The sequence below is a fragment of the Alligator mississippiensis genome, chromosome 7, assembly GCF_030867095.1.
Source record: "Alligator mississippiensis isolate rAllMis1 chromosome 7, rAllMis1, whole genome shotgun sequence".
Taxonomy (NCBI): domain Eukaryota; kingdom Metazoa; phylum Chordata; order Crocodylia; family Alligatoridae; genus Alligator; species Alligator mississippiensis.
This window is the reverse complement of record NC_081830.1, coordinates 83,983,243-84,008,135: the sequence shown is the minus strand read 5'-3', so window position 1 is coordinate 84,008,135 and position 24,893 is coordinate 83,983,243. Positions and strand designations below refer to the sequence as shown.

At 44.6% G+C, this 24,893-nt stretch overlaps 1 protein-coding gene across 5 annotated transcripts in view; it reads right to left on the bottom strand.

Annotated features, from left to right (window-relative positions):
* Window positions 1–24,893, bottom strand: part of ABCC5 (ATP binding cassette subfamily C member 5) — a 67,047-nt gene that overhangs the window by 12,102 nt on the left and 30,052 nt on the right. For 2 of the 5 annotated variants that reach the window (XM_059731218.1, XM_059731219.1), the window contains exons 6-23: window positions 21,621–21,854; window positions 21,326–21,499; window positions 19,708–19,855; window positions 19,044–19,192; window positions 17,629–17,736; window positions 14,549–14,899; window positions 11,821–11,892; window positions 11,236–11,360; window positions 10,654–10,726; window positions 9,780–9,983; window positions 8,982–9,125; window positions 6,995–7,100; window positions 6,130–6,314; window positions 3,707–3,853; window positions 3,259–3,388; window positions 2,300–2,453; window positions 2,068–2,196; window positions 27–213 (exon numbers count right to left, since the gene is read on the bottom strand). In XM_059731218.1, the coding sequence (XP_059587201.1) occupies window positions 27–213; window positions 2,068–2,196; window positions 2,300–2,453; window positions 3,259–3,388; window positions 3,707–3,853; window positions 6,130–6,314; window positions 6,995–7,100; window positions 8,982–9,125; window positions 9,780–9,983; window positions 10,654–10,726; window positions 11,236–11,360; window positions 11,821–11,892; window positions 14,549–14,899; window positions 17,629–17,736; window positions 19,044–19,192; window positions 19,708–19,855; window positions 21,326–21,499; window positions 21,621–21,854 (2,820 nt within the window). Of the gene's footprint in view, window positions 1–26; window positions 214–2,067; window positions 2,197–2,299; window positions 2,454–3,258; window positions 3,389–3,706; window positions 3,854–6,129; window positions 6,315–6,994; window positions 7,101–8,981; window positions 9,126–9,779; window positions 9,984–10,653; window positions 10,727–11,235; window positions 11,361–11,820; window positions 11,893–14,548; window positions 14,900–17,628; window positions 17,737–19,043; window positions 19,193–19,707; window positions 19,856–21,325; window positions 21,500–21,620; window positions 21,855–22,660; window positions 24,300–24,893 lie in introns of those variants that run through there. The other 3 variants (XM_019496366.2, XM_014600814.3, XM_019496369.2) reach the window with 3 other exon arrangements.

The window sequence follows — 24,893 nt, the reverse complement described above, 5'->3', positions numbered from 1 at the left end:
GAAGAAAGACAAGGAGAAGACCTCACCTGGACAGCGTAAGAGATGGCAAGCCCAGCATAGGCAGGAGAAATCTGCCCATGCATCAAGACAATCATCAGGCCAGTGGTTGTGATGAGAGCAATGCTGATAATGTCCAGTCGGATGGCCAGCCAGCGCATGGCGCAGCTAAACAAGTAAAATGGTGCTTGATTGTCATCCAGCAGTTCTTGGTACCTGGAAGCAGATAAGGGAGTGATTTACAAAGGGACGGTAGTCTCTCCCTTGAAGCTTTGAGACCGATACTTGGGAATCTACATATCTGGATGGACTAGCCTACCACGCAGAACAATCACAAGGAAGGGGATTCACAGATTTTATCCTGTGACTCATGAATAATGTGGGAAAGCCACTGACCTTTGTGGATCTCCTCAACCAAAAACAAACCTACGAGATAAGGTCAGCACTCAAAGAATACTCAACAACGGCCTCTCACAGGGTAGTATTCTGGCACGCACACTTTGTAACATCTGCATAAGTGATACGTCCTACACATAATTGCAGAAATGTATCTATGCCGATGATATTGCTTTGACCACACAAGGAAAATTTTTTCAGGATGTTGAATGCTGAACTCTGATTTATCAGTAATGGAAGTATTCAGCCATAAGTGGAGACTACGGCCAAATCCAACCAAGTCCATCTTCTCCGCATTCCACCTTGACAAATCGCAAGGCACGTAACACCCTCAACATCACCTTTTGTGGAGAAAAAGTGCACCACGACCCAACTTCTACCTACCTTGGGGTGACCTTTGACCGCTCCCTAACCTACCATCATCAGCTCTGAAAGACTGCCATGAGCGAACATCATCCAAAAGCTCACCAGCACAAGCTGGGGTGCAAAAACTGCCGCCCTCCAAACTTATGCCATAGCCCTGATCTTCTCAACAGCCGAGCACTGTGCACCCGGCTGGACCTCAAGTCAACATACCAAACTCATCAACACACAACTCTACTCAGTAACGAGGACTCTCTCTGGAACTCCAATATCAACTCCAGTGCAGTGGCTACCAGCACTTCCAAACATTACTCCTCCCTCTATTCGACAGGATGCAGCAACATACAGAGAAATAGCACGCATCAACAATAATCCAGACCTTTCCATCCACAGAGACCTTCAAGATCTCCCAACTCATCGCATGATTTCACAAAAACCTTTCTGAACGTGTACCGAGCACCTCCTATACCACACTGCTGAAAAATCGTGGAGGAAAGCTTTGGCAGAAAACATTTTCCCAAATAAACACCTTGTCTCCAATCCAACAATGCAACAACTGGGCATCAACCTTCCATGGAGCACGTGGACAACCCTTAATAGGATACGCACTGGACGTGGCCCGTGTGGCCACCTGCTGTACAAGTGGCACCTAAAAACCCGCACCTGGCTGCAACTGTGGAAACCCTGACCAAACTGTAGAGCACATAACAACATCCTGCTCCACATACAAGTTTGAGGGTGACATCCTGGAGTCACACTCGCTTTCCAGCAGGGCACTGGCCTGGTTGGAAATTTTGTAATTACAACTGCGACGATAGCTCTTGCTCCTAAAAACATATGAAAGGAAGACCAAGAACAGAGCTTACATATGTAACAAAAAAGCCAGAGGGGCCAGATTCAAATCCACAAAACAGCAACTTGTGAACCCAGCATTCACTCCTGCCTGTGGCAGGGGGTCAGGCTAGATAATCTGTTCAGGTTCCTCCTGACCCTAGCTACTATGAAACTATGAAACTTTTTGCTACACTAACTGGGCAGCATTTTCCAGGAGAAACCCAACCGTTTCAAATTGTTTCCTATAAAAACTACAGCATTTCACAACTAAGAGAGTAGACATATTGATTTTAAAAGAGATATTTCCTAGGGTTTGGGGTACTGATTAAGTCTCTGATCTATCACAGGAAGGAAATTAATTTTAACAGAAGGTGGTGGTGAAGAGGTCACAAAGCCGGCTGTCTCAGCTCCTGAGACACTGATTCAGGCCAACCCTGTCTCTTGATAAAGAACTCATAGCTGAACAACAGTGCTGACCTGTGCAGAAATTCCTGTCCTTTGTTGTAGGCATGGATTGTAGAGAGACCCTGTATGCTAGATGTAATGTGAGATAGGAACGGAGACTGTGTGATGTTGTCCAGGCGCTTCAGCTCACGAATAAAGACTCTGGAAGAGAAGGGGCAGTTTTAAATGATTCTCAACCATCCCTATTGCAATATACCAACACGAAGCACACAGTGTCCTTATTAGCAAGCACTGTTGCATTTACCTAGACACAACGTGCAGGATTGTGAAGAGGACAATGAGGGGTCCAACTGCCATCAGGAACCATGGGAAGACCCCAGAGATCACCCCCACGCAGAAGAACACCAGGATGACATTCTGGATGAACATTTCAGCTTGAAATGGCAAACGGACATCGACTGGAGGAGAGGGAGAGAGAAAGATTTGTGGAACGTGAAATGAAACAATCTGAATAAAGCAGGTTCCAAACATCATACAATCTGCAGGGATACTGCTTTCCATCATTTTTTAATTTTTTTTAAGGTGTAAAATCTTACACTTTTAGGAGTGTTTTTGTCTTCTAGAACACTGACAATCTTCCAATACCCCTACCTACCAGGGAGGCCTCTGCTGTAACAATGGCCATCGAAGTCTTTCCTTGTCACTGGCCATAAAAACTAACAAGCAGTTTTGAGTGGGAACGATGTGGCAGGTCTTAACCACCAGCATCAGGACTTAAAATGGAGCTCCTCCAGCACAAGCCATGCTGAGCTCTCAAGCCCCACCAGCCTTCTGCCCAAGCAGTTAAAAAGCTCCTACTGCACCAAAAACTCAATACTGGTTTTGCTTTTGAAAGAGCAAATGCCAAAAAAGGCAATGAGCTCAATCCCACCCTGCAAAAAACCAGGGCACTCCCAGTGCTAGCTGCTGCCAGCCCAAATGCATCGTGTTTACCTAAGAAAGCGGCTTGCTGTATTTTAGTTTGATCCAAATAGTCAGATTTGGGGGGTTTCCACTCTCAGAAGGCAGCCTGTTGCCCAGCCCTGCATTACTTAGCCACTGACTTGCACTTTTCAAATATGCCCCCTGCACTAAAGGCACGTGCACAGCCTGCATAGAAAACTTGTGGGGTGTCCTCCTCTCCGCAGCCGGTGAGGCAAAAGCAGGTTACCGGGGAGCTGGGAAGGAGGACTCTGTCCTACCATGGCAGACAGAGGGCCATACCTTCATCCATATCTTTGGAGAACCGATTGAGAATCCGCCCAGTGGGCGTGGTGTCAAAGAACTTCATGGGACTACGCAGAATCCTTCGGAAGAGTTCGTCATGGAGCCTGGAGGAAGCTCTGAGTGTTCCCTGGTAACACAGCACAGCGGGTTACTGTGTTTAACACCACAATGGTCATTTGGTTCTCTACATCTAAAAGTAGCAGCCACTGGGTTTATGCTGCCACACAGTGGCAGAAAGCCAGCGACTCGAGGGAGGTTAGCAATGAACAAGGAGGTAAGCCCAGGTGATAGGTTAATGGAAGCCTTGAAGCTTGTGCTTGAGCTGTCTCTAAGCCAAGAAGTCTTTCTTGGAAGATGAACACAGCCCCTTGCATATTAAAACCAAAACGAGGAATCTGGGACCCCAGCAAATGGGAAGGAGGGGGAAAGGGGCCTCGGCACCTACCTTGACAAAGACAACCCCACGAACAGCTTTCAGAATCAGCATGACTCCCATGGACAGCGCGTAGATGCCAGCGTAGTAGGACATGTGAGGATTATCTTTCATGCTGCTGCTCACAACCGTCTCGTTGCCCAACATTACAGTGGTGTTCTGGGTAAAAATCCAAGGGGTCACTTACACGGTTGTTCAAAACAGGAGCAGGCCCGAAGGCTTAACACGTCCAAGGAATTCTTAAGGAAAGCTTCATTACGTTTATTTTAAATTTTGTTTTAAAGCCCCCATGGCCAATTTGGAACGGCAAACAGAAACATGATCCAAAGCAGAAATCTTCTCCACGCCTCCCAGAAAGGTGCTTTGCAACTCTCAAAGACAAAGCCCTTTGACTTTGGGCTGTTTTGCATACATTCATTAATGCTGCCTGACTTCACCTCAGCTGAAACGGGTCTCACCATACACCTCAGCCAGGTTTCGTGCCCATTATATGAGGCACTGCGCAAACACACGCGAGGATGCCCTCCCTCTTGAAAGCAAGGCTGGCTGAAGCCATCTTTCCTACAGCTGCATGCCGAACTAAGTATTTAGCTTATAAATAGGATCCGTCAATACACCCGGATCCTTTTTTCTCCACCCTTTAGTAATTCAATGCCATTTAGGCTATACATAGTTCGAGTGTTATTTCTACCATAGTGCACTGCTACATGCCTAGGCACATGACACTTCATTTTCCAGCACTAACCCTCCAAGTATCAAATATTCCCTCTACTTTATTATCTTGAGTTAAAACTACGACACAAAAGTCACTTTGTCGTCTCAATCAATGCAATGCTTGCACCCAGCGACTGTAGAACAGCGCTCCGGCAGGTCCCAAGCTCCAGACTGAGGCACACGCTCATTCCTAATGCTGTTCTGAACTAGTCCTTTGGCCATTTCAACATATCCCTCTAACTATATCGGGGGTGTTTATGCAGCACAACCGCAAGTTAAATTTTGTCCAAGGGGTTTCGAAAAAATCCAGAGATGTAATAAAAAATCTACTTTCCCTGTTTTATACGGGAACTACCAGAATGGCTGGATCCAGGGGCCCCATAGTCTAGCCCTGCATCTTTGACAGGGCCAGACAACAGAGACTTCAACGGAAGGTACAACCCCCCCGCCGCAGCAAATATGAATGTATGTGGTTACCAGCTGCCTCCTTCAAGGTCTGATCCATAACCATGATAAAATTAAAGACAAGGTTGAACCCAAAAGTATGAAGTTTTCACTCCTTCCAATATTAATGGTTATACCTATGGACGTTCTTGATATCCATGTTCAACACCCAGGCGTTCTCTGAAATCTTATTTTAAACAACATTTAACAAACAAAATCATATCATCACAAATCTACCTAAGTAAACTGAGTTTTTTCTAACTTATCCTTCAGCAAACATGAATATCTCAAAAAGCTTTTCCTAGCACAGATGTTAGACTTACAGGTCAGTAATGTCCAGCCTTTTTTCTTGGAATCTCTTCAAATATTGGTGAAAGCCACTGTTTTCCAGCCTCCCAAATACTTGTGTGGTTAAAAAAAACCCCTTTAGGTCTTTTGTCCCACACATGTTACTCTTTAGTGTTTACTACACCTTTACTCGGGACTTGCTCACCACTGTTTTAGTCATTTCAAACATCCCATTTTTTCTCATAATTACACAAACATACCTATGGTGGCTGAGCTAATAACACTCCTTATTTATTAAATACAGGGTTCCCCCCCCCGCAGTAACCAGTAATTTTTATCTGTCATTCTATTACACTGCTCCTCTTATCTTTCTGTCTTCCAACATATCTAAGCACCTCCTAGTGTAGCAGTCTTTGCTAGCCTTATCCCTTGCGCAAATACTTGGTTTCTCCCTCCTTCAGCTTTTTTTTAAAAAGAGAACAAGGCTCCAGGGTTGCGCTCCCTTCCCTGTAATTTTTCTGACCAAGTTCCTTGCAGTTCGTTCAGCACGTGTTGTAACACCTCTGACCAGAGGCGACCCCGAGAGACCTCCACTGAAGCTGAGAGAAGACTCCTACGTGATAGGATGCACCAAAGTCCTTACCAGCAGAACGCCAAGTGCCAGCTGGGTTTCATCGCCAGCTCTCTTGCCCTCATGCACTGCCCAAGCTATTTCATATACTCAAGTGAAAATTTTCAACTCAAACGTGGCTTTGGCTTCCAAGTACACTCAATCTAAACACCTCAGTGAAAAACATTTAGAGCTATCCTAGGTCATCGCCCCTCTCCCAAATTAAAGAAGAGCTTCTCTTTCAGATCATCACCTGGGGAACCCATACAAGCAGACTCCTTGATGAAGTGCTGTTAGTCTTACATTCATCCCAAACAATCCCAAGGAGGTGATCCCCTCCCTGCCCCATTAGAGGCTTAGAAGATCATAGTCCTCTTACTCCACTGCCTTGCTTGATCCAGTAGCTCAGCCACCAGTTGCTGAATGCTGTGCTTCCCACATTCAGCACGAATAATGCCATGATGATCAGAAATGCAAAGGGGCCTCCAGCTGCCTGGATATAGATGCCATAAACAGACCAGGGGACAGAGCCTTTGCCCTTCTCTTCCAACTGCACCAGTTGACCTATAAAAGACAAAAAGGGGGAGAACAGAAAGAGTGAGGGAAAAGTTGCTCCATAAAACTTGACACTGGGGGCTTATGTCAAATACATTTTTCCTGTGCTAGTGTGGAAAGCAGTGGACTGTCTTGTATTCGATGGACAAAATCCTAGAAAAACCACGGCTGGGAGGGACCTGAAGAGGCCAGTTTGGGAGGCTCAAGGCAGGACCGTGCCCGTCTAAACCGTCCCAGACAGATGTATGTCAGCCCTAATGTTACGTGGTCCCAGTGACGGAGATTCCACCATCTCTGTAGCTAATCTGCCCCAGTGCTTCACAACCTGCTCTGTTAGAAAGTTCTGCTGAATATCTAACCCAAATCTCCTTTGTTTCAATCTAAGCCCATTCCTTCTGGTCCTGCCCCTCATACATGCAGAGAAAAATTGACTGCTACTCTCTTTATAAGAGACATTTTCTGTATCTAGAGACTTAACAAGTTTGCCCCTCACTCCCCTCCTCTTTGGGCTAAGTGGTACTAGTTCTTCCAGCTTTTCTTCAGAACTGGCCACTGCACCTAAACTGGTGCGCTGGTGACAAGCTGAGCGACCAGGACCTGGGGCAGCTTTTGGAACCTGCGAGATGTGAACACTTCATAGTCCCCAGCGCATCCAACAATTAGAGCCAGAAACCTGATTCCATAGTTACCTTCTTCCTTCTTCACCACTTTCTCCTTCTTCACAGATCCAGCTTTGGTGCCCTTTTCCTGGGGTCTTTTTAATGAACTGCTGCTGTTCTTCTTTGCATTATTAATCTGCAGAGAATAAACCACACTGAAACATACTGGACTCATGTCTCCTCTTACCTGGATATTCACACCTGAAGCCTAAATACTCATAATAATATATTTTCATCAACTGCATGCGAAGGAAAACAAAGGCTTCCAACAGGCAGGATACTCCTCATCACCTCTGGATGTGTAGTCACTAGGAATATTTGCCAACCACAAGCAGATGAGTTTCCCTCCTCTATCATTCTGCGCTGTTAATCAATTTGTACTGTGGTAATAACCAAAGATCCTAGTCAGGATTAGGGTCTGATGGTGCTTGAAGCTGTATGCTATTCACCTGCACAAAAGGATGTGTTCCCCATCAAAAGGTGTCAACAGTCTCATTAATATATCTTTGTCTGCCATCTACCTGACAGCCCCGTCAGTAGTACTCATTCATTGCTCTTTTCTAGAAACAGTCAGTGCTGCTTCCAAGACTGCTCTGTAGTGCTTAGATGGGCTACGTAGAACTTATGCCCCAGAAAGCTGAATGCACAGCTCCTGAAGTGCACCCAGTCACTCTACTGTACTCGGTTCACTTCCCCAGATAAGGAAGTTACTTTTTGTTCCAAGATGAATCATTCTGGGTTTCAACTGACCCAACTGAGGACCTTAATGCATCATCTTCAGGGCCATTTTCCCATCCTTCAAACCAAAAGAGACATCCTGCATATGGCAAACCAAAGGGAACATCTAGCCCAAGTAGTCTCCTCTTGCAGCACCACGTGGTCTGCAAATCCACTGCTCATTCCACACACTAGCACTTACGGGCAGGAAGCGGAGGCCAGCCAAGCGTGCAGCCTGGAGAACCTCACACTGGCTGTCACTGATTTAATTTGGAAGTGACGGGTTCACAGTTTTCACAGCACCAAGAGAGGACATGCAGGGTGACTGATTACATTCCTCCGCTTCTTCCACTGGCCAAGCACAAAATCCAATCAAACACCTCCTATCATTAGGCTCATCTCCATCCACAAAGCAGCATTATCTCAGTGGAATCTCTCTTTTTTGATGCCTTCAGAAGGCAGATGTCAAATCAACGCAACAGTCAGTCTCTTACCTCTTAAAAATTATTTAATGCCATACTTTTTAATAGATTTAAGATAATGGGCACTGCATGTTAAGAGAAATCAAAACTAAACACTTTTAAATAAAAACTAGGAGCAGTGCTAACTCACAGGAAGGGCTGGAGCAAGCATGACAAAGTTATGTAGGTGAAAAAAAAATAGTGTAGACACAAGCTCCATCTCCTATTGAGTGGTTCCTTTTATATTATGCCGATGTATGCCTTTTTCTGTAACTGCCAGGTGACATGACCACCTGCTGACTGTACTACCATACAAACTGCAGTCCATATTTATGGCAATTTCTCCATAGCTGTCCCAAGAACAAGGGATATTTAGAGTCAAATTCTCAACCCTCTGCTGTGTATAACTTTTGGGCAAGTCATGTTACTTTTGCTGTACCTCAGTCATCCAAGCTGGAACCGTGGTAAGAACCTAACAAGAGGTCTATCAACCCAAAAGTTAGATTTGAGCTGTGCCAATCTGGGAGGACACATTATAGAAAGGAAGTGCAATGTTATAAGTGGGGGATGTGCCTTGTCTTCTGAGCACCACAATGAAAAGTCACACATTTTCTCCATGTTAGATAAATGAGTGGCAGGACTGTGTACCAGGAACTTCCACGCTGGGACAGGAACAGTGACACCACAGTGGGAGATGTCCTGCAGGATCTCTCTGAAGGGGCAAATCAATCTGCTAGGTCATTTTACAAATTTCTTCCGAGTGACTACATGGCTTCCTGTAACCGAAATCTAAGCACAGGGACTTAAGTCACAGTTTTCAAAAATGGAAAGTAAAGTACCTCAATGTGTGGTGTCTCTCCCAGCTGCAGGCTATTAAAAATGGTTGCATAGTCACCATTTAAATTCATCAGCTCCTCGTGGCTTCCTCTCTCAGTAATACAACCCTCTTTCATGAAGACCACTTCGTCACAGTCAACAAGGTACTGGAGACAATGGCAGCAAGAACACAGCCTTAATATCTCAGATAAAGGGCACACATGGGGTTTAAAGTAGTTCACTAACTTTCCGGGAATCAAAAGCAGCCAGCCTCCCTCAGCTCCTAAGTATCCGCCTACTTAGCTAAGGAGCCTGCACAGGCTGGAGGACTGTGATTACTCTTAATGGCCATACAGCACATACACAATTTAGCAGAGGACTTCTGCTGGGGGACTCTGAATCTTTAAATCTGATATTCTCTATACAGAAGAGGAGAAAAAAATCTCAACTCTCAGATTTTTTTTTGGCAGTAACTGCTGGCATGATTGACTGGCATGGATTCCCAGGTACTCTGAAGTGACAAACGGGCTTTATGGCTTTGTAGCAGGAACATTTAACTCTGTTGCCTCTCTAGCCAAGCATTCCCAGCCCCCATCAGACACATATTAGGCTGCACAGGCATCACCTAGATACCTACAGCAATGCAAATGCCTTGTGTGTACAACCAACCAACCCCCGAAGGTGAGGGAAACAGTGTCATGCGATTACAGACCAAAGTATGGGCATGTAAAATGCACAAGAGAAAAAGGTGACTAACCTAAAAGCATCCTCTCCAGATAGCTATACAAGGTCCAAGAAAGGATGCATAAAGGATGCTGTACCTGGAGCTGATGGGTGACGAACAGGACAGTCTTTGACTTCAAATGCTTCCTTATTGCACTGTTAAAAATGTGGTTTCCTACGTGAGCATCTAAGGCACTTAAAGGATCATCAAGGATGTAAATACTCCTGTCACTGTATAGGGCTCGGGCAAGGCTGATTCTCTGGCGCTGTCCTCCACTCAGATTAGCTCCTCGTTCACCAATCTGTGGTAGATATATACAGTCTTTGCAAGGCTGAACACAAGAAGGAGTGAGGCCACATTTATCCCAGGGATAGTGCATCTACTACCATGAAGGACCAAACTGAAAATGGGTCGTATTAAAATTTAGGAAACGTTTACTGTAAAAGGCAGAAAGCAGGGCAAGGTGGCACCTTAGAGACTAACTGATTTGGAAATGCACCAGCTTTATTTTAATAGGCAACAACCTACTTCAGCAGCACTACCAGTCTAAACCTTAGTCTATGAAGTGCTACCTCCTGCCCTGCCTTCTGCCCGATTTCTGACCAACATGGATAACCACCTTTCTCCTCTTCGGAAAAGGAATCATACAATGAACACACAGAACAGTAGCATGCTTGAACTTTAGTCACAGCCATATTTCTTGATCAACTAACCATGCTTAGGTTACACTAAAATTGTCCTGCTGAGGAAACGAGTTACCAGTGCAACAAAAAGCTAACACGCTGTCAGTATTTCACAATTAAAACTTCCGGTGTTATTAGTCTCAACAGTCCAGGATTGAGAGGTCCCTGTTTGACAGGAGTGCAAAACCAGAATGGCCCATCAGTTTATCAAGCACACCAGACTGATGCCCTTCCCACCCTCACCATAGGAGAACAGCCGTCTGCTATTACCACAAGTAGGATTCTTACCTCTGTCAGGTCCCCATTAGGCAGGATGGCTAGGTCAGGTCTCAGACAGCAGCCATTCAGCACAATATTGTATCTAAAGAATATGAATCAGATAAGCAGTGAACATTTGGTCTTCTTGAGGACATTCTGCTCACACACCATTACGATTCCTAAGTGAACGTTAGAAACTCTTGTAGCCTGAAACAACCGATTTGCCCTGGGCTCCTCATCCATAAACTGGGCTTAGTAATATGTGGCCTACTTCCAAAGCACTGTGATAAACACTGGGAAGATAAAGAGGCTTTCCAGGGGCTGTGCAAGAAAACACTGATGACTGTCCCCACTGGCCAAAAAGCTTGCATACAGGGAGGGTTCATGTAAGCATGAACAGCAGCTGCCCCTTCTGGAAGAGGGCAGTGCCAAGGCAGCAAGACGGTGCCAATGAAGTGTCTGCCACCAGGCCAAGACAACTTCCCCTCTGGTGCAGATGACCTTGGCTGATGCTGAAAGAAACATTTTATTGTGCACCAACTTTTCAGATGTTGGCTCAACCATCACCACAAAGTACATATAAAAACCAGCAACCCCATCGGCGTAACAAACCTTTCTTCGTCGTATTCCTTCCCAAAAAGTATGTTGTCTCGAAGCGTCGCGTTGAGAATCCAGGCCTGTTGGGCCACGTAAGCAAAGGTTCCACTTACTGCTATGCTACCCTCCAGGAGGGTCATCTAGAAGACAAACAGAAGGGCCTCAAATTCTACTGTTCCATCTTTAGATGGGAAAAATCTCCTCGCACACGAAAAAGAAAAAAGGTACCAGTAGAAATCTCCCAGAAGCAAGACCATCACAGAATACAATGCCAATGAATAGTTTTAAGGTCTTATATATGAAGGGCTGTTATGAAGATTGGGCCCTGTGTCCAGAACACCACTTCTGGTTCTAGCACAACCTAAAGAGTCTGTAACCCAAATGTGATCCACCTGATCACAGCGGGCAATATGAAAGCAAGGTCAGATGAAGCACAGAATGAGACCATACTAAGCCGACACAGCAGCTGGCAGGGAAGGCGGCAATGTTAACGTTGTTCTTTCATGACGTTAGGAGGCAAAAGAATCAGTTTTCATGAAACACAAGAAACTGAAGTGGAAAAACGGGAGAGAGGGAGAGAACCCATCACACATTTCTTACCTGCCCTAAAATGGCTGAAATAAGCGAGGTCTTTCCACTCCCCACGCTGCCGCAAATCCCAACTAGTTTGCCCTGGACAGAAAAGAATGCGAGTTATGGCATGGATTAAGCAATTCCGTTTCGTTCTCATTTTGGGCTCCCTGCAGCATCTCAAACAGAGAAAGGAGATTTAACAGAAACGAGGCATATCAAATGGGCAAAGAGCTAGATTGGGTCAACCCATCATTCTAGAAAAGTAGGTGGTGAAAACTGTCCCTCGCTGACCCAAACTGCAAAAATACCGGAAGTGAAAGGAAAATGTACCCATCTGCAGAGCTGTCAACTAGGGGTGTGCGAAACAGGCCATATTCGATTCGGATTCGACCCAAATCGGAGACAGATTCAATTCAGCCAAATCCGAACTTGAAGATTTGATGCCGATTCAGAGAATCAGTGATTCCGACAGACACAGCTTTAAATATTTTTCTGCGTACCTTGAGGTACCAGACGCGGCTCGTGAACACTGCAATGCTGGGGCGCATGGAGCACCCCACAGGAGTGCGGGGAGGCCCCAGCGTGCTCAGTGGTGAACCTGGAAGTGGACCAGAAGGACTTCCAGGTCTGCTGCTGAGTGCGCAAAGGACCCCCACCCTGCATGCCCCTCCAGCTCAGTGATCAGCTGTGAGGGGACCCTGGGTGTCCCCCCAGACCCAGGAGGCACCGGCTGCCAAGCTGGGTGGCAAGGAGGGGGTCCCCCGTGCTCTCCGCAGCAGACCCAGAAGTGGACTGGAAGTGCTTCTGGTCCTCTGGGTCTGCCATCAAGCATGCTGGGGACCCCTCCCCCCCGTGGGACACCCCATCTGCCCCTCAGCGTTCACGAGCCGCCTGGTACCTTGAGGTACATACAAAAAACATTTAAAAGTTGTGTCAAAGTTCGAATAGCCAAAACTTTCCGAATCTCTCCAAATAGATTTGGAGGGTTCCAATTCGGAGAGAGTAAAGGGTCTCCCGATTTGAGTCAGAGGCCAAAAATCAGGCTGAATCTGAATCAAAATCAGCAACCAAAGCTTCATACAGCCCTACTGCCAACTCTTCCCTGCGTACAGAAAGGGGACAGAGTCTGCTCTCCTTGGCTCCGATGCCACCAACACTAGACTGTTTTATTCAGTTGTGCCAAACTACACTGCTAGAAAGCGACTCCCTGGCTGAACAGAGTGCACTGAAGCTTCTTTAAGACCCTCTTCCAAAGGGAACTCTTCCTTTGACTTCATGCCCTTGCATACGGTCCAAAACAACCTGCACCAAATATGAGGACCAAAACAGTTCAGGCAGCGGAGGGATCAACTAAAAAGAAAGATTTGCTTCACAGAACTTGGGACAGTTAAGGGAAAGGGAAGCCAACTTGCAGGATTTTAGACTTGAGAACATGACCAGGGGTTCAGGGTGATATGCAAGGGTATAAACAAAGAATGAGAGGAGGAAGGGGGAAGTCTGAGGTGTGCATCAGGTTAAAGTTTTCAAAAGAACTCAGCTCCCATTTATGCATCTAAATGATGCAGCCCTATTTTCAAAAGTGCACTGGGTCAAATGGCTCCCACTGAGAACAGTGGAAGCTGTGGTACTTCTCCTCCTCATCTGATGGCGTAAGATCTGCTCAGCATATCCATCAGTACTCTGGTAGCTGGATGGACCCCTCTGCTACAGTGTTCAAGCACCAGACAGTGCTCTATCTAACGCACTAATGTGTCACTCTTCACTGTTCATCACACATTTACCCATATTGGACAGCAATGGTCACTACTCTAGAAACAGCCAAAAGAATCGAGGACACCTTGAAAGCCAGTCTGAAGAAATACAATATTATCATCCATATGTAGGAGACTGAAGTACTGAATCACCCCCAATGGCACTATAATATACAAGGCATCTATCATTTCAGGCTAACTTGTCTTGCTACGGAGGTGCATAGATGAGAAAGACAAAAGCTTTTGACCCAACACCAGGATCTACTCCTTCCTCCCGGAACTATTTGCCATGTCTGCAATCGAAATACAAATCTCAGACTGGCCTCCTCAGTGTGAAGGGCCTGTCTCCGAGAGGGGGAGGGGAAGAGAAGGGAAACAAGTCATCTACAGACTTATCAATGACTTCCCTTTTCACCCAAAGACTGTCATCCTCATATCGAGAACCTGCTGACAACAATGAGCCAACTTGGAAAGGAAATGCCAGGCACTTATAGCCTGGGAGTCCCTCTGTACTATTTGCAGTGTACTAGGGGACTGTTCATTCTTCAGCGACCCCTCTGCCATGCTAAATCAGAATACCGGATCAGTGCGAGCGTGCTGCACAAGTCTCTCAGCACGAGAGAACTCCTGCAAAGCTATTAACTGCTTTGGAAATAAGCCCCATGCTCAAGGTCTAGTAGTTCTCTGCATACTTAATAACTTATTCAAGACAACTCCAAAGCCTTCATCTGAATACATGGTAGGGGCAACACCTTAAGAGTCCTATGGTGCTGCCTCAGGTAACTTACTGTCCCAGGCTGCAATAACCCAGGGTGATACAAACAGTATACCCGCTTGGAACGTTACATACCTGCGTCTACCACCCTCACAGGCTCCACGTCCATCTCAGAGGTTAGACAAGAGCAATATGCTCCACAGCATGCAAAGCAAGCACTGCCCTCTTCCAGGGGACAGCCAAGCAAGGTGGGAACTTGGGGAGACACTATTCAATGTTGCCCCCTCACCTTTTCTATCTCCAGGTCAATGTTATAGAGAGTCCTCTGAAGCCGAAGATTAACCAGGTTGATTATTTTGTTCTCCTCCTCGGGGCTAGGATGATCATCACTGTCCACTAGAAGATGGCCCTTCTGCTCAGCCAGCACAGCTTGCTGTCCCTCATTCTGCAGCTTCATTTTCTCTTTCTTGCCCTTGGTGCCTTTCTTGTCTTTTTTCATTTTGGGGGTCAACTTTGGTGAGCTCTGGACGCTGGCGTGGGAGAAGTCCCAAGCCAAGGTAGCATTTTTCACCTCTATCGCGGTGTGAGGACTGGCTGGTTTTTTCTTTATCATATGAACCTCTTCCATTAGAAACAAACTCTGATAGGAGTTGTGAGAGAGGTGTAAAGATGAGACACCTGGTCAAGACTGGAACACAAGCCTATGGCACACTCACGCAGCAAAACACATCAGGCTATACAGTGGGAGGAAGCTGAAGAGCAAAAGGTAGCTCATTAGTGTAAACTAACTCCAGGCCAGCTAAGGGGCCTGAGTATTCCTGAGTGTGGTGGAAGCTCTTAGATACATTAAGACTTTGACAGAATTACAGTATTTGAGACATTATGCTGGAGGAGTTTAAATCTTTTCAATCTGGTTCAGTTACTGCCTTGTATCTCCAAATATAAAGGCATAACAGCTGGAGAGTCATGCGAAGGCAAGATAACTCTCATCGCTTGAATGCCAACTAACAAGAGTTGGGACAGCCCATTTCACCCACATGGAGGGGTGCACGGTGAGAAAAGCCACCTCCGAAAAATGCAGCCAATTTGTCGAGTCCTGAGAACAAGCAGCAGTGAAAATTAACCTAGCAAGTCCATTGTATCATGTTTTCCACCACATCCATTGCTAAGATCACCATTGAAGATTCTGAAGAGGCTTTCGCATGGTTTGGTTATAAGATGAATCACACTTCTAATTAAATAATTTGCACTTTGAATTGAAAAAGTATTTTTTTCCCTCAACTATAGCAATCTCGAATAAGAATCATGCTGGTATTCACGAGTTATCCTTATCTGAACTAAGCACTCATGAGAAAACCTCCAAAAATATTTAAAGAGCAAAGCAATCAAATATGTTTCTATTGCAATAGAACAAAACCCCATAACCCGCCCATTACACCCCCTGCACAAGCACAGGCAGCTTTAATAAAACTGAGCGATTCATAAATTGTAAGGCCAAAAGGGACCTTGGAAGATCATTGGATCCAGCCCCCTGCACCAAGCTGGATTTAGAAATCCTGATGTAGAAACCACTTCTCCCCCACCACCCCATAAAGCACTCCTTGCAGCATTTCTGAATAAGGAAGCCTGATTTTTCAGGTGACTCAAAATGAGGATCAAAAAAAGTGCTTTCATAAGAACATGGGCATCTCAAGCGTTCCACTGAAGTCTGTACTGTCAGATGTACTTGGACTGGCATGAAAGACCATGTGCATGTTAACTGTCATTACTTGCACACAAACTTTGGGAATTCAAGGTCTTGTCTGGAAATGATAGCAAGATGTTAAAAACTAGAAGCAATATAACTGTCTCCATGAGAGAGAAGACAGAACAGTGGTTTGCCAAAGAGTTTATTAAGAGGCAGAGTACACACATGTGCATCTGCTCCAAGAGACTGAGGGGGAAGAGGGAAGTGCTTCTGTGATCTGAACAGTATTTTTTTTTTTGCATTACAGCCAGTTTCACCAGGCTGCAGTGTTGCATTTCATTCTTGTAAGTCACTGCAATACATGAATAGTTACCTAATGATTTAAGCAATAACTTGTGGGTCAGGCAATTTCTGGTATCAGTGTTAAAGAAACAGTGGAAAGCCTGGGTCTCTATCATTTAAAAAAAACAAACAAACAAAAAACTGGAAGTCACATGTTAGGAAAGAGTAAGTCACTGCCCCCATCCTGTTCTTCTCTCACTTTTCCCTCACCCACAGTACTTCTCCTTTAAGCTTTATAGCTACAGAACAGAAACTTTTGCTAGTAAGAACAGGCAGAACCACCACCTAAAGCAATCAGACATGGACTGGCAGTGCAGTATGGCTGGAAAAATTTGGGCTATATATATCATAACATGGAACAAGAAGAGTGATCCAGCAACTGACAACAGCCAGCAGTTAGAATTAAACTTCCCCTCACTTGCCATGACAGGGTTTTTTGCATTTTCCTGCAAACCATTTGGAACCGGCCATTCCAGGTGATGGGGTACCTGATTAGACAGATCACTGATCTGAGCTGACCTGATTTCAGATATGGTCTGTTATGTGTGCAGATTATGAAGTCTCCCATTTCAATGCCATCTAAAAATGAACTTCCCAGATAATTATAGTAAATGCAGAAATAGATTACAAAATAAAAAAAAAAAAATAAGGCTGGAAAGGACCTTTAGGAGGTCACCTAGTCCAGGCCCCAGAAGATGCAACATCCTAGATCAGGATTCCTGAAACTCCAGACTTCCCAGTTGGGGACTGTCTCTGGTGCTCCAAGAGCAGAGAAAGTAATGTAAAAAAGGGCTTAAATCCATTAACAGCTGAGAGTAAATCAGTGGCACCAAGTAACTGAACATGCTCACAAGAGGACATGCACCTTCCTTGCTCCCTGGACACGGAAGTTACTTTCCACGTGTGCTAATGAAGTATAATTCCAATGACCCAATTCATTTTGGAATTTCAACGCCCTGTACCTTACGTTACAAAAGTTTCCTGGCTACTGGAAAGTCAGCCCACGATGCATCTGAAAAGCATTTCACCAAGGAAATATGCTATATCCCTATGCTTATGGGGCTGTTCTTAAAAGGGAACACAGGAACTGCCTCACTAGGTCAGGCCTGCGATTCATCTACTCCAGTATCCCATTTCTAATCATGGCCAGCACCAAAACATCACAGCCATCTGATCTAGAATAAACAGCTGCTCACAGAGGTCTTGCATCAACCCTCAATAGTTAATTACTGTTTTGTATCATTGTGAGGTTCTCTTTCTTCTGTGGAAAATAAGAACTACACATGCATGGAGACATCCCACTTTTAAAGATAAAGCTGTATGGCCAAAGGACCACTCACCTTAAATCTGTCAACAGAAACTGATGCTTCCGATAAAGACTTCACTGAGAAAGGTGTTACTTTTAGGGCAAAAGTCATGGAATTGAAGACTGTAACCACTGTGAAAGCCTATACGCAGGACAAGAAAGAGAACCATGTTCGGTTGCAATACACACCAGCAATTCAAAGCCACCAAGGGCTAAGTTCTGTTGGCAGAAGCCATTCAAGACCCTTCCCCTTGAAGGAAAAGCCTGCCACTGAGGAACTATTCATATACTCAACAGCTTCTGACCCAACACAGAAAAGGGCAGGCTCCTTCCCACCCCAGTATTTTAGAAAGGACTGGAGAAAGATATATCCTAGACACCCACAGTTCCACTGGCAATGGCAAATCCAGCAAGTTATAGGATATTAGCCTGCCGATTCTCCAGACCTTGGTTCAAATCCTGCCTGAGAGGTCACAAGAGAAGAAAAATCCTACTTGCAACTGCACAATTAAGAGGAAAAAAACCTGATGGCCAAGTCTTCCTTTTGCAGAATAATGTTTCCAAAAAAAGACAGCACAGATACAATTCAGGACACAAAGAGAGACTGGATTAGTCACAATTTAAAATCTGGCCCTTAAACCCTGCTCCAGGAAGCCTGAAATACCAGTGAACAAGCCAGGTGTGGAAAGTTACACCACAGCCGCCACTATCTTACACCACCATATACTTATTAGGGTTGTGTGAAACAGGCCATATTCGATTTGGATTCGGCCCAAATCAGGGACAGTGATTTGATTAGTTGATTTGGATCAATGTTCCCAATTCGATTTGGCCAAATCCAAGTTTTCAGATTCAATGCCAATTCAGAGCATCAGCAATTTGGCCATAGACACAGCTTTAAAAGTTTGTTCTACATACCTCAAGGTACCAGGCTTGGCTCATGAACACTGCGATGGCAGGGAGGATGGAGCATCCCACAGGAGCACAGGGGACACCCCACATGCTCAGTGGTGAACCTGGAAGTGGAAAAGAAGTACTTCTAGTCCACTTCCAGGTCTGCTGCCCAGTGTGCTGGGGAGCCTCCTGCACTCCTGTGGGACGCTCCATCTGCCCCAGCATCACAGCATTCACGAGCTGCCTGGTACCTAGAACAAAACATTTAAAGCTGTGTCTATGTCCGAATCATCAAATCTTTCCAAATCAGTTCGGATGTGGAAAGATTGAAGGGTCTCCTGATTCGGATTTGGAAATTCAGCCACCAAAGCAGGCTGAATCTCCGCCATAACGAATCAGGGACCGAAGCTTTGCACAGCCCTAATACTTACTTCTGTGAGCCAAGGCACAAAATAAAGATGACTTTCACAATCTGGATTATTTCTCTACAGTTTAACCAAGAAAGGCTACGACGATAAAGATATAAGTTAGCTCAGTGATGAACCACTCCGTTACCTGAGCTGCCATGAGGTCGTAACCAAGAATCATGTGGACAGAGAATGTCAGCACGCTGGCAATTACCACAACAATGGGAGCTACGCCCACCGTGATGCTCTGGAAATAGCCTGCACGTTCCAAGATCCTACGTTCCTCCTCTCGGATTTCTAGAAATACAAACAGCACAATCACCTTTGAGGTACAACTGGGACAGGCAGAGTTGCAGCGTACGCAGCCAATGCTTTAGAAACATTTTGGGTAAAGCAGATGCAACCTCTTCTGCTGTAATACTTACAAGGTTACATGAGTTCTAGGAAGAGCTACACATTTACAGAGACAAACCGTAAGCAGATGCGTATTTCAATGACGACAGAGGTCCAATTATTCTTCTTATGTTTAAAAACTGGGCAATTTGTACAGTATTGGTCAAGATTAGTATTCAACCTTTATACCCAATATTTATGAAGGCCTTTATACCTAACCGTCAAAGAAAGGCCACAAAGAGCATTCTGCTGATCAGTGGAACTTCAGAATAGAAACTGCTGCTCCAATCTGTCTACAACAGAAGAATGGATGCTCTAGCACGGCTTACGTGCAGTCATGTCTACTGACATGTGCTAAGAGAGGTCACAACAACAGGGCGTTTGCTAAAGGGAAACATTCATAGAGCATCTGCACTCACTTTGAACATTCTGAGAAAATGCTTTGACCCAGGCATACATTTTAATAAATTTAATGTAATTGAGAACTTCATTCATCTTTTGAACACGCTCATCCGTCGTTGCTACACATTTTCTTCTGAAGTAAGCTGTGAGCCGTGATACGAACATCTGAAACAGAAAGAAGCACCATGCAACATAGCAGCTCTGAAATGGCAAGCGTACCTGATTCCTATTAACTAGAGAAGAAAATCAGCAGGACCGATAATTGGGCAAGGAGGGAAGCGTTACCGAAGTTATGAGGTGCAAAAGTCCTTCAGACCTTCCCACTCCATTCTACGAGCCCATCAGTATGGAAACCTAAATGCACTATGGCATCAGCTTCACCGGGTTCATTTTTATTTACACTTCCAAAGGGCTCAAAGTGCTTTAAGTTAATAGAAATAGATTTCTCTATCTTTAGCGTGCAAAAGGCTGCAAAGTTAACCTGATCTAAAGCTAACCTTTATACTCAATGCATAAAGATAACACAATTCAGTCATACCCTGCGCTTCCATAACCTTGCATGTGCTAGACCAAATTCTATTATACCCGATGTTATGGGGATGGTAAAAGAATATATATTTAACACCTTAACTGATTAGGTCAGATCTAAAGACGAGGGGGTTATCCATGTCCTCCTTAGTATTTCCTCCTTTGTCAGTGTTTACTAATGCCCCTTCTATTTCCACAAATCCAGAAGGAAACATCTCATTACATAGTTTTCAACTTTTTGCCTTATCTTACACATCCCTATTCCTCTCACCTACAGAAAAACAGCCTTTGCCTCCCTCTTAACCAAAGTAATTTGCCAAGATTATCAAATTCCAACCCTTCTCCATCTCATTTTTATCTTACAGCAGTCATTGCTTTTACCTGTGCTGTTAAGTGGATCAAGTATGCCACAGTGGGCCACACCAGATTCTGCTCTTCCTAGCTTTTCTAAAAAAAATACACTTTAATGCAACAGCAAAACTTCAGCAAGGCCTCCTCTTATGGTCAATGCCATGAACAGTCCACTTAATCAAGAGCCCATTTCCCAGCACTGGGCATTCTTCTGAATTTTATCAACTCTATTGTAACATGGGAATGGAGTGGTTCTGCTAATTTATGAATGGAGAGAGAGCAACTCCAACGCTGCCAGGTCTTAAACTGCTTGTGTATTTTAAAGATAAGAATAATTTAAAAAAAAAAAATCAGGATGCCAATGGGGTATGGGGAGCACAGGAGTAGCATATTCCTGATGGCCTGTCACGATGGTGACATGGAAAACCGTCCTCTATACAAGCTGGAACCTCTGTTTTTCTACGTCCAGTCCCAAGTCTAATGAATTAACATAACCCATACTGGGGGCAGACTGCTTCACAATTTAGTTGCCCGTTTTCCATCTCATCCTATTTAAACTCTAGTCTTTGCCAGTCTCTAAACTCTTACTTTGAAGAGTTTGAAAACATGAAGCACCATACAGGCAACCAATGCAGGAGCTCTCGACACTTTATTCAGTCACTGTATTCTTCTAATAGAAATGGGAGTCTTTGACGCATGGTTCAAGTCTAGTTCCAGCTTACTTTGTACCAGAGGTTTCCTGGCCACTTAACTCACCATTGCTGGGTAGAAAAGGATAAAGACGGCTGATCCCAAGAAGCCTGTTGGGCCCAGAATAATCACATTATAAACCATGCCCAGGATGGCAACAATGGGGCCCCCAGCCAGCAAACTGCCAACTGCAGCAGCCTCAAACATTCTCTGTCCATCATTCGAGCACATGTTTATGAGCTGAAAAACACACAACACCGTACTGGTTATCTGAGGTGAAAAACCGTGCCTCATCCTCAGAAGAAAAATGTTAGCAAGTAAACTTCAACTTGGCAGTTTCCAATGAGGAACTGCAGCTTACCTCTCCTAAAGACTTCTCCTTGATGTTCTTCAGTTTGAGAATTTTCTTGAATGCCATAGTCAGGATAGCTCCCCGCAGTCTGACCCCCGTGCGGTAATTTAACGCCCAGGTTAGCGCCAGGGACCAGGAGCGCACTATTTCCGTCATAAAGATGCCAAAAACTAACAACAGGCTGTACTGCAGGTTGGACTCATTTTGCTGTGTGTACTCCAGCAGGTGTTTCACAACAAACGCCTACAGGAAGAAATGCAAGTGCGCGTGAACATCCTGACATACCCGAGGCACCATGCAACAACTTTATGTTAAGTTAGAAATAAGAGGGTTGCTTCATTTTTAGACAAGCAATTTGTTCTACAGGGCATCTTCTTTCTAGAAGTAAAAATCGTCAATAGACAGAGCACCGTTACGCAAAGCCCTGCCGAGGGCAAAAACCAGCAAGTCGAATTTAGCAAGAAGAGGGAGGTTTACTTTGGCATCGTGTTCTCTGCAGAAAGCTTCTAATCCTTCACATCTTCTAACTTAACATAAATCTGTCGGTCAGCTGAAAGTAATGCATTATTGTACAAGACAAAGTAAAAGTCTCTACTTATACATTTGAACACGTGTAAAGACATTCCTTTACATGACATTAAGACCTTTTTTCGGTTTGCTTCAAACGTGCTTATTTGATAAAAAGGAACAATGTACCTACAGTTGTACTGGGGAAGAGTGAGAAGGACATTTGCAAAACATTCCTGAAAATAAACATCAGCAGTTTAATAGTAAAGAACAGAACAAGCAGAAAAAACCCCCCAAAAAACCAGGTAAGCAATACCACACTTAAAAAAACCCAAAAAAACCAAAAAAAAATCATTCACCCCACCACCCCTTCCCTCCAAAAACAAGAGCACTTTACCTCCAGAATAACATTTCAAATATCACCTGCAGAAAGAGGAGGAAACCCAAAGAACCACTGACTCCCACCTCCAGCTCTGCGTGTGGTCCAGCGGCACAGTACGATATAAAACTCACAATCATCAGCAATATCAAGTACTATCAACTGAGGAACAACAGGCTTTTATTGAAAACAATAAAGTGCCATGTTAAAATGGGTAACATCTCACAAAACACTGTACAACAGGTAGCGCATTGTATAAAAACATACAATCTGCACATACAAGAGAATTGTATAAAGTTAATATCTAACAGACAGTCTAGTCCCCGAGACAAAACTAGGTTGCAACCAACTACGCACACAAAATTAAAGATACAAGAACAGAACCAATATACGTTCATGAAGTCCCGAGAGGCAGTGAAGGTTGCAGTGCAAGTCAGGCCGGAGGCTGCATGGATTCTGAAATCTGATTTAAAGGTACACTACAGTAAGGCTTCACAGCTAATGAACGGTGGTTTCATAAAAAGAGCCTTTCAACAGCGATGCTTAAAGATGTCTGTGCTTATCATTCTTTAATACAGAGCTGAGAATTACCTTTGCCCACAACGCAACAAAGTGCAAAAGAAAAATCTGAGACCAAAGAAATGAAATGGGAAGCCTTTCATAGTCTGTTGAAGTCCTCTTGGCTGCATCGGGTGTTGCAAGTAAGAGTTCTGTATAGTGTGAGGAGGGAGGGGGGAAAAAAAAAAAAAAAGTACCATTTCAGCAAAGGCAACATAGCTCTACCCAGCACCGATCGACAGATAAAAACGGAAGACCAAATGCACTCTTCCTGAAGCAGCTAATTCTGCGTGGCAGAACCAAGGAAACATGCGTAAAGATTTTTGCTCATTCATTTTCCCTAAGTGGGAATTAAAGCCAGGATGTCCATCAGGTTCTAGAATGGCCCATCGATAAAATTTACACACCAGTCCCTGAACAAATGTGAGGAGCTCACATTCACAAAGCTACTGTATTCCAGCCTCTCTCTTACTTGGATTGATCTTTACATCCACTGTTTTGACCATAACTGCATACAGTTGGTTTGCAGTTACTAATGAGAAGACTGACTTCTTTTCCAGTATTCAATCCAACATACGCAACTGAGTCACTGAGTAGTGGGGTCAAACGCCCCTTTTTTCCTCATGAGCTGTAACTCAGCACGATCGCAGCGCAGCAAGCATTTTCTCGCATACCGCAGCAGGGCTGAAAGTCTCCAAGAGAAGGTGTGTAAAGAGAGCAGATGTTTCCTGGGGTCTCTTTCCTCCCAAAACCTTTTAAGTGCATTTTTTCAGCACTGTTTTATAGAATCAGCATCTCCCGTGATGAGATAAAAGGTAAGGCTTACATTGTGTATCAGGAAAAAAAAAAAAAAAAAAAAAGGAGGTTTCCAAAGAAAGAGAGGAAAACAGATTAAAGAATTTCAAAAAAAAAAAAAAAGGGGGGGGGGGGGGAAAAAGTCAAATATGTAACAGTCACATTTCAAGACATTTTGTTCATACTCAAGGAAGTTTAATGAAAAATAAAAAAAGAAATCCAACACAAAGTTATTTTACAAAACGAGATACAGTCTATAAATGTAAATCTTAAACTAACGGGGAAAGGGACTCCTGCGGGCAGATATTACCGTAGTGGTTGGTATTAGTTGCTTGGCTGTCTTAAGCATTCCCATTGAATAAACATTACCTTACCTTTGCTCTTGGCGTTGGATTCTGCCCAGCGTGACTGTCTCATTCTGATCGCAGAATACAGCCATCCTGAAAATTCTAAAGAACAGCTTCTGTCACTGGTTCCACTACAGAGAAACGCTCCCCACCCAGTCCAGAGTGTGACAGCACAAAGCACGCTGCACCTGGAGCGGAACGGGACGAGTGGGACACTTACCTCGATGGCTCACCACTCCCCCCTGCCTAACAGACGGGCCCTCCGAGCTGTGCTCCGCTAAGATAGCAAGATCCCCCACCTCCCGTCCATCTCCCAAACAGAGAAACTAGTTCTGAGCTACTGCAAAACATCCGCATGTGTTCAGACCTGGAGCTAAACGGATTTTCTTTCCCTGCCCCAGCGTGAAAATGAAATGTTTGGCACCGGGTAAAATAGCAGCAGCTGTATCTGCTGGATTTAAGAGGTCTTTCAACTGCGCTAGCGCATTCTGATGGTTATTGCAAGACAGTTTGACACGGAGTTTCTCTGAACAGGTTTTGAGTTTGGAAATTGTGCCAGATGCAAACTGTGTGTGTGGGGGGGGGGGGGGGGGGGGGGGGGGGAAGAAAAATAAAGAAGTGGGCCTTGGGAGGGATCCAATACCAAAAATGCAACACCCCCCCCAGCTATAACCATCACAATGGTTGTTAGTGAAC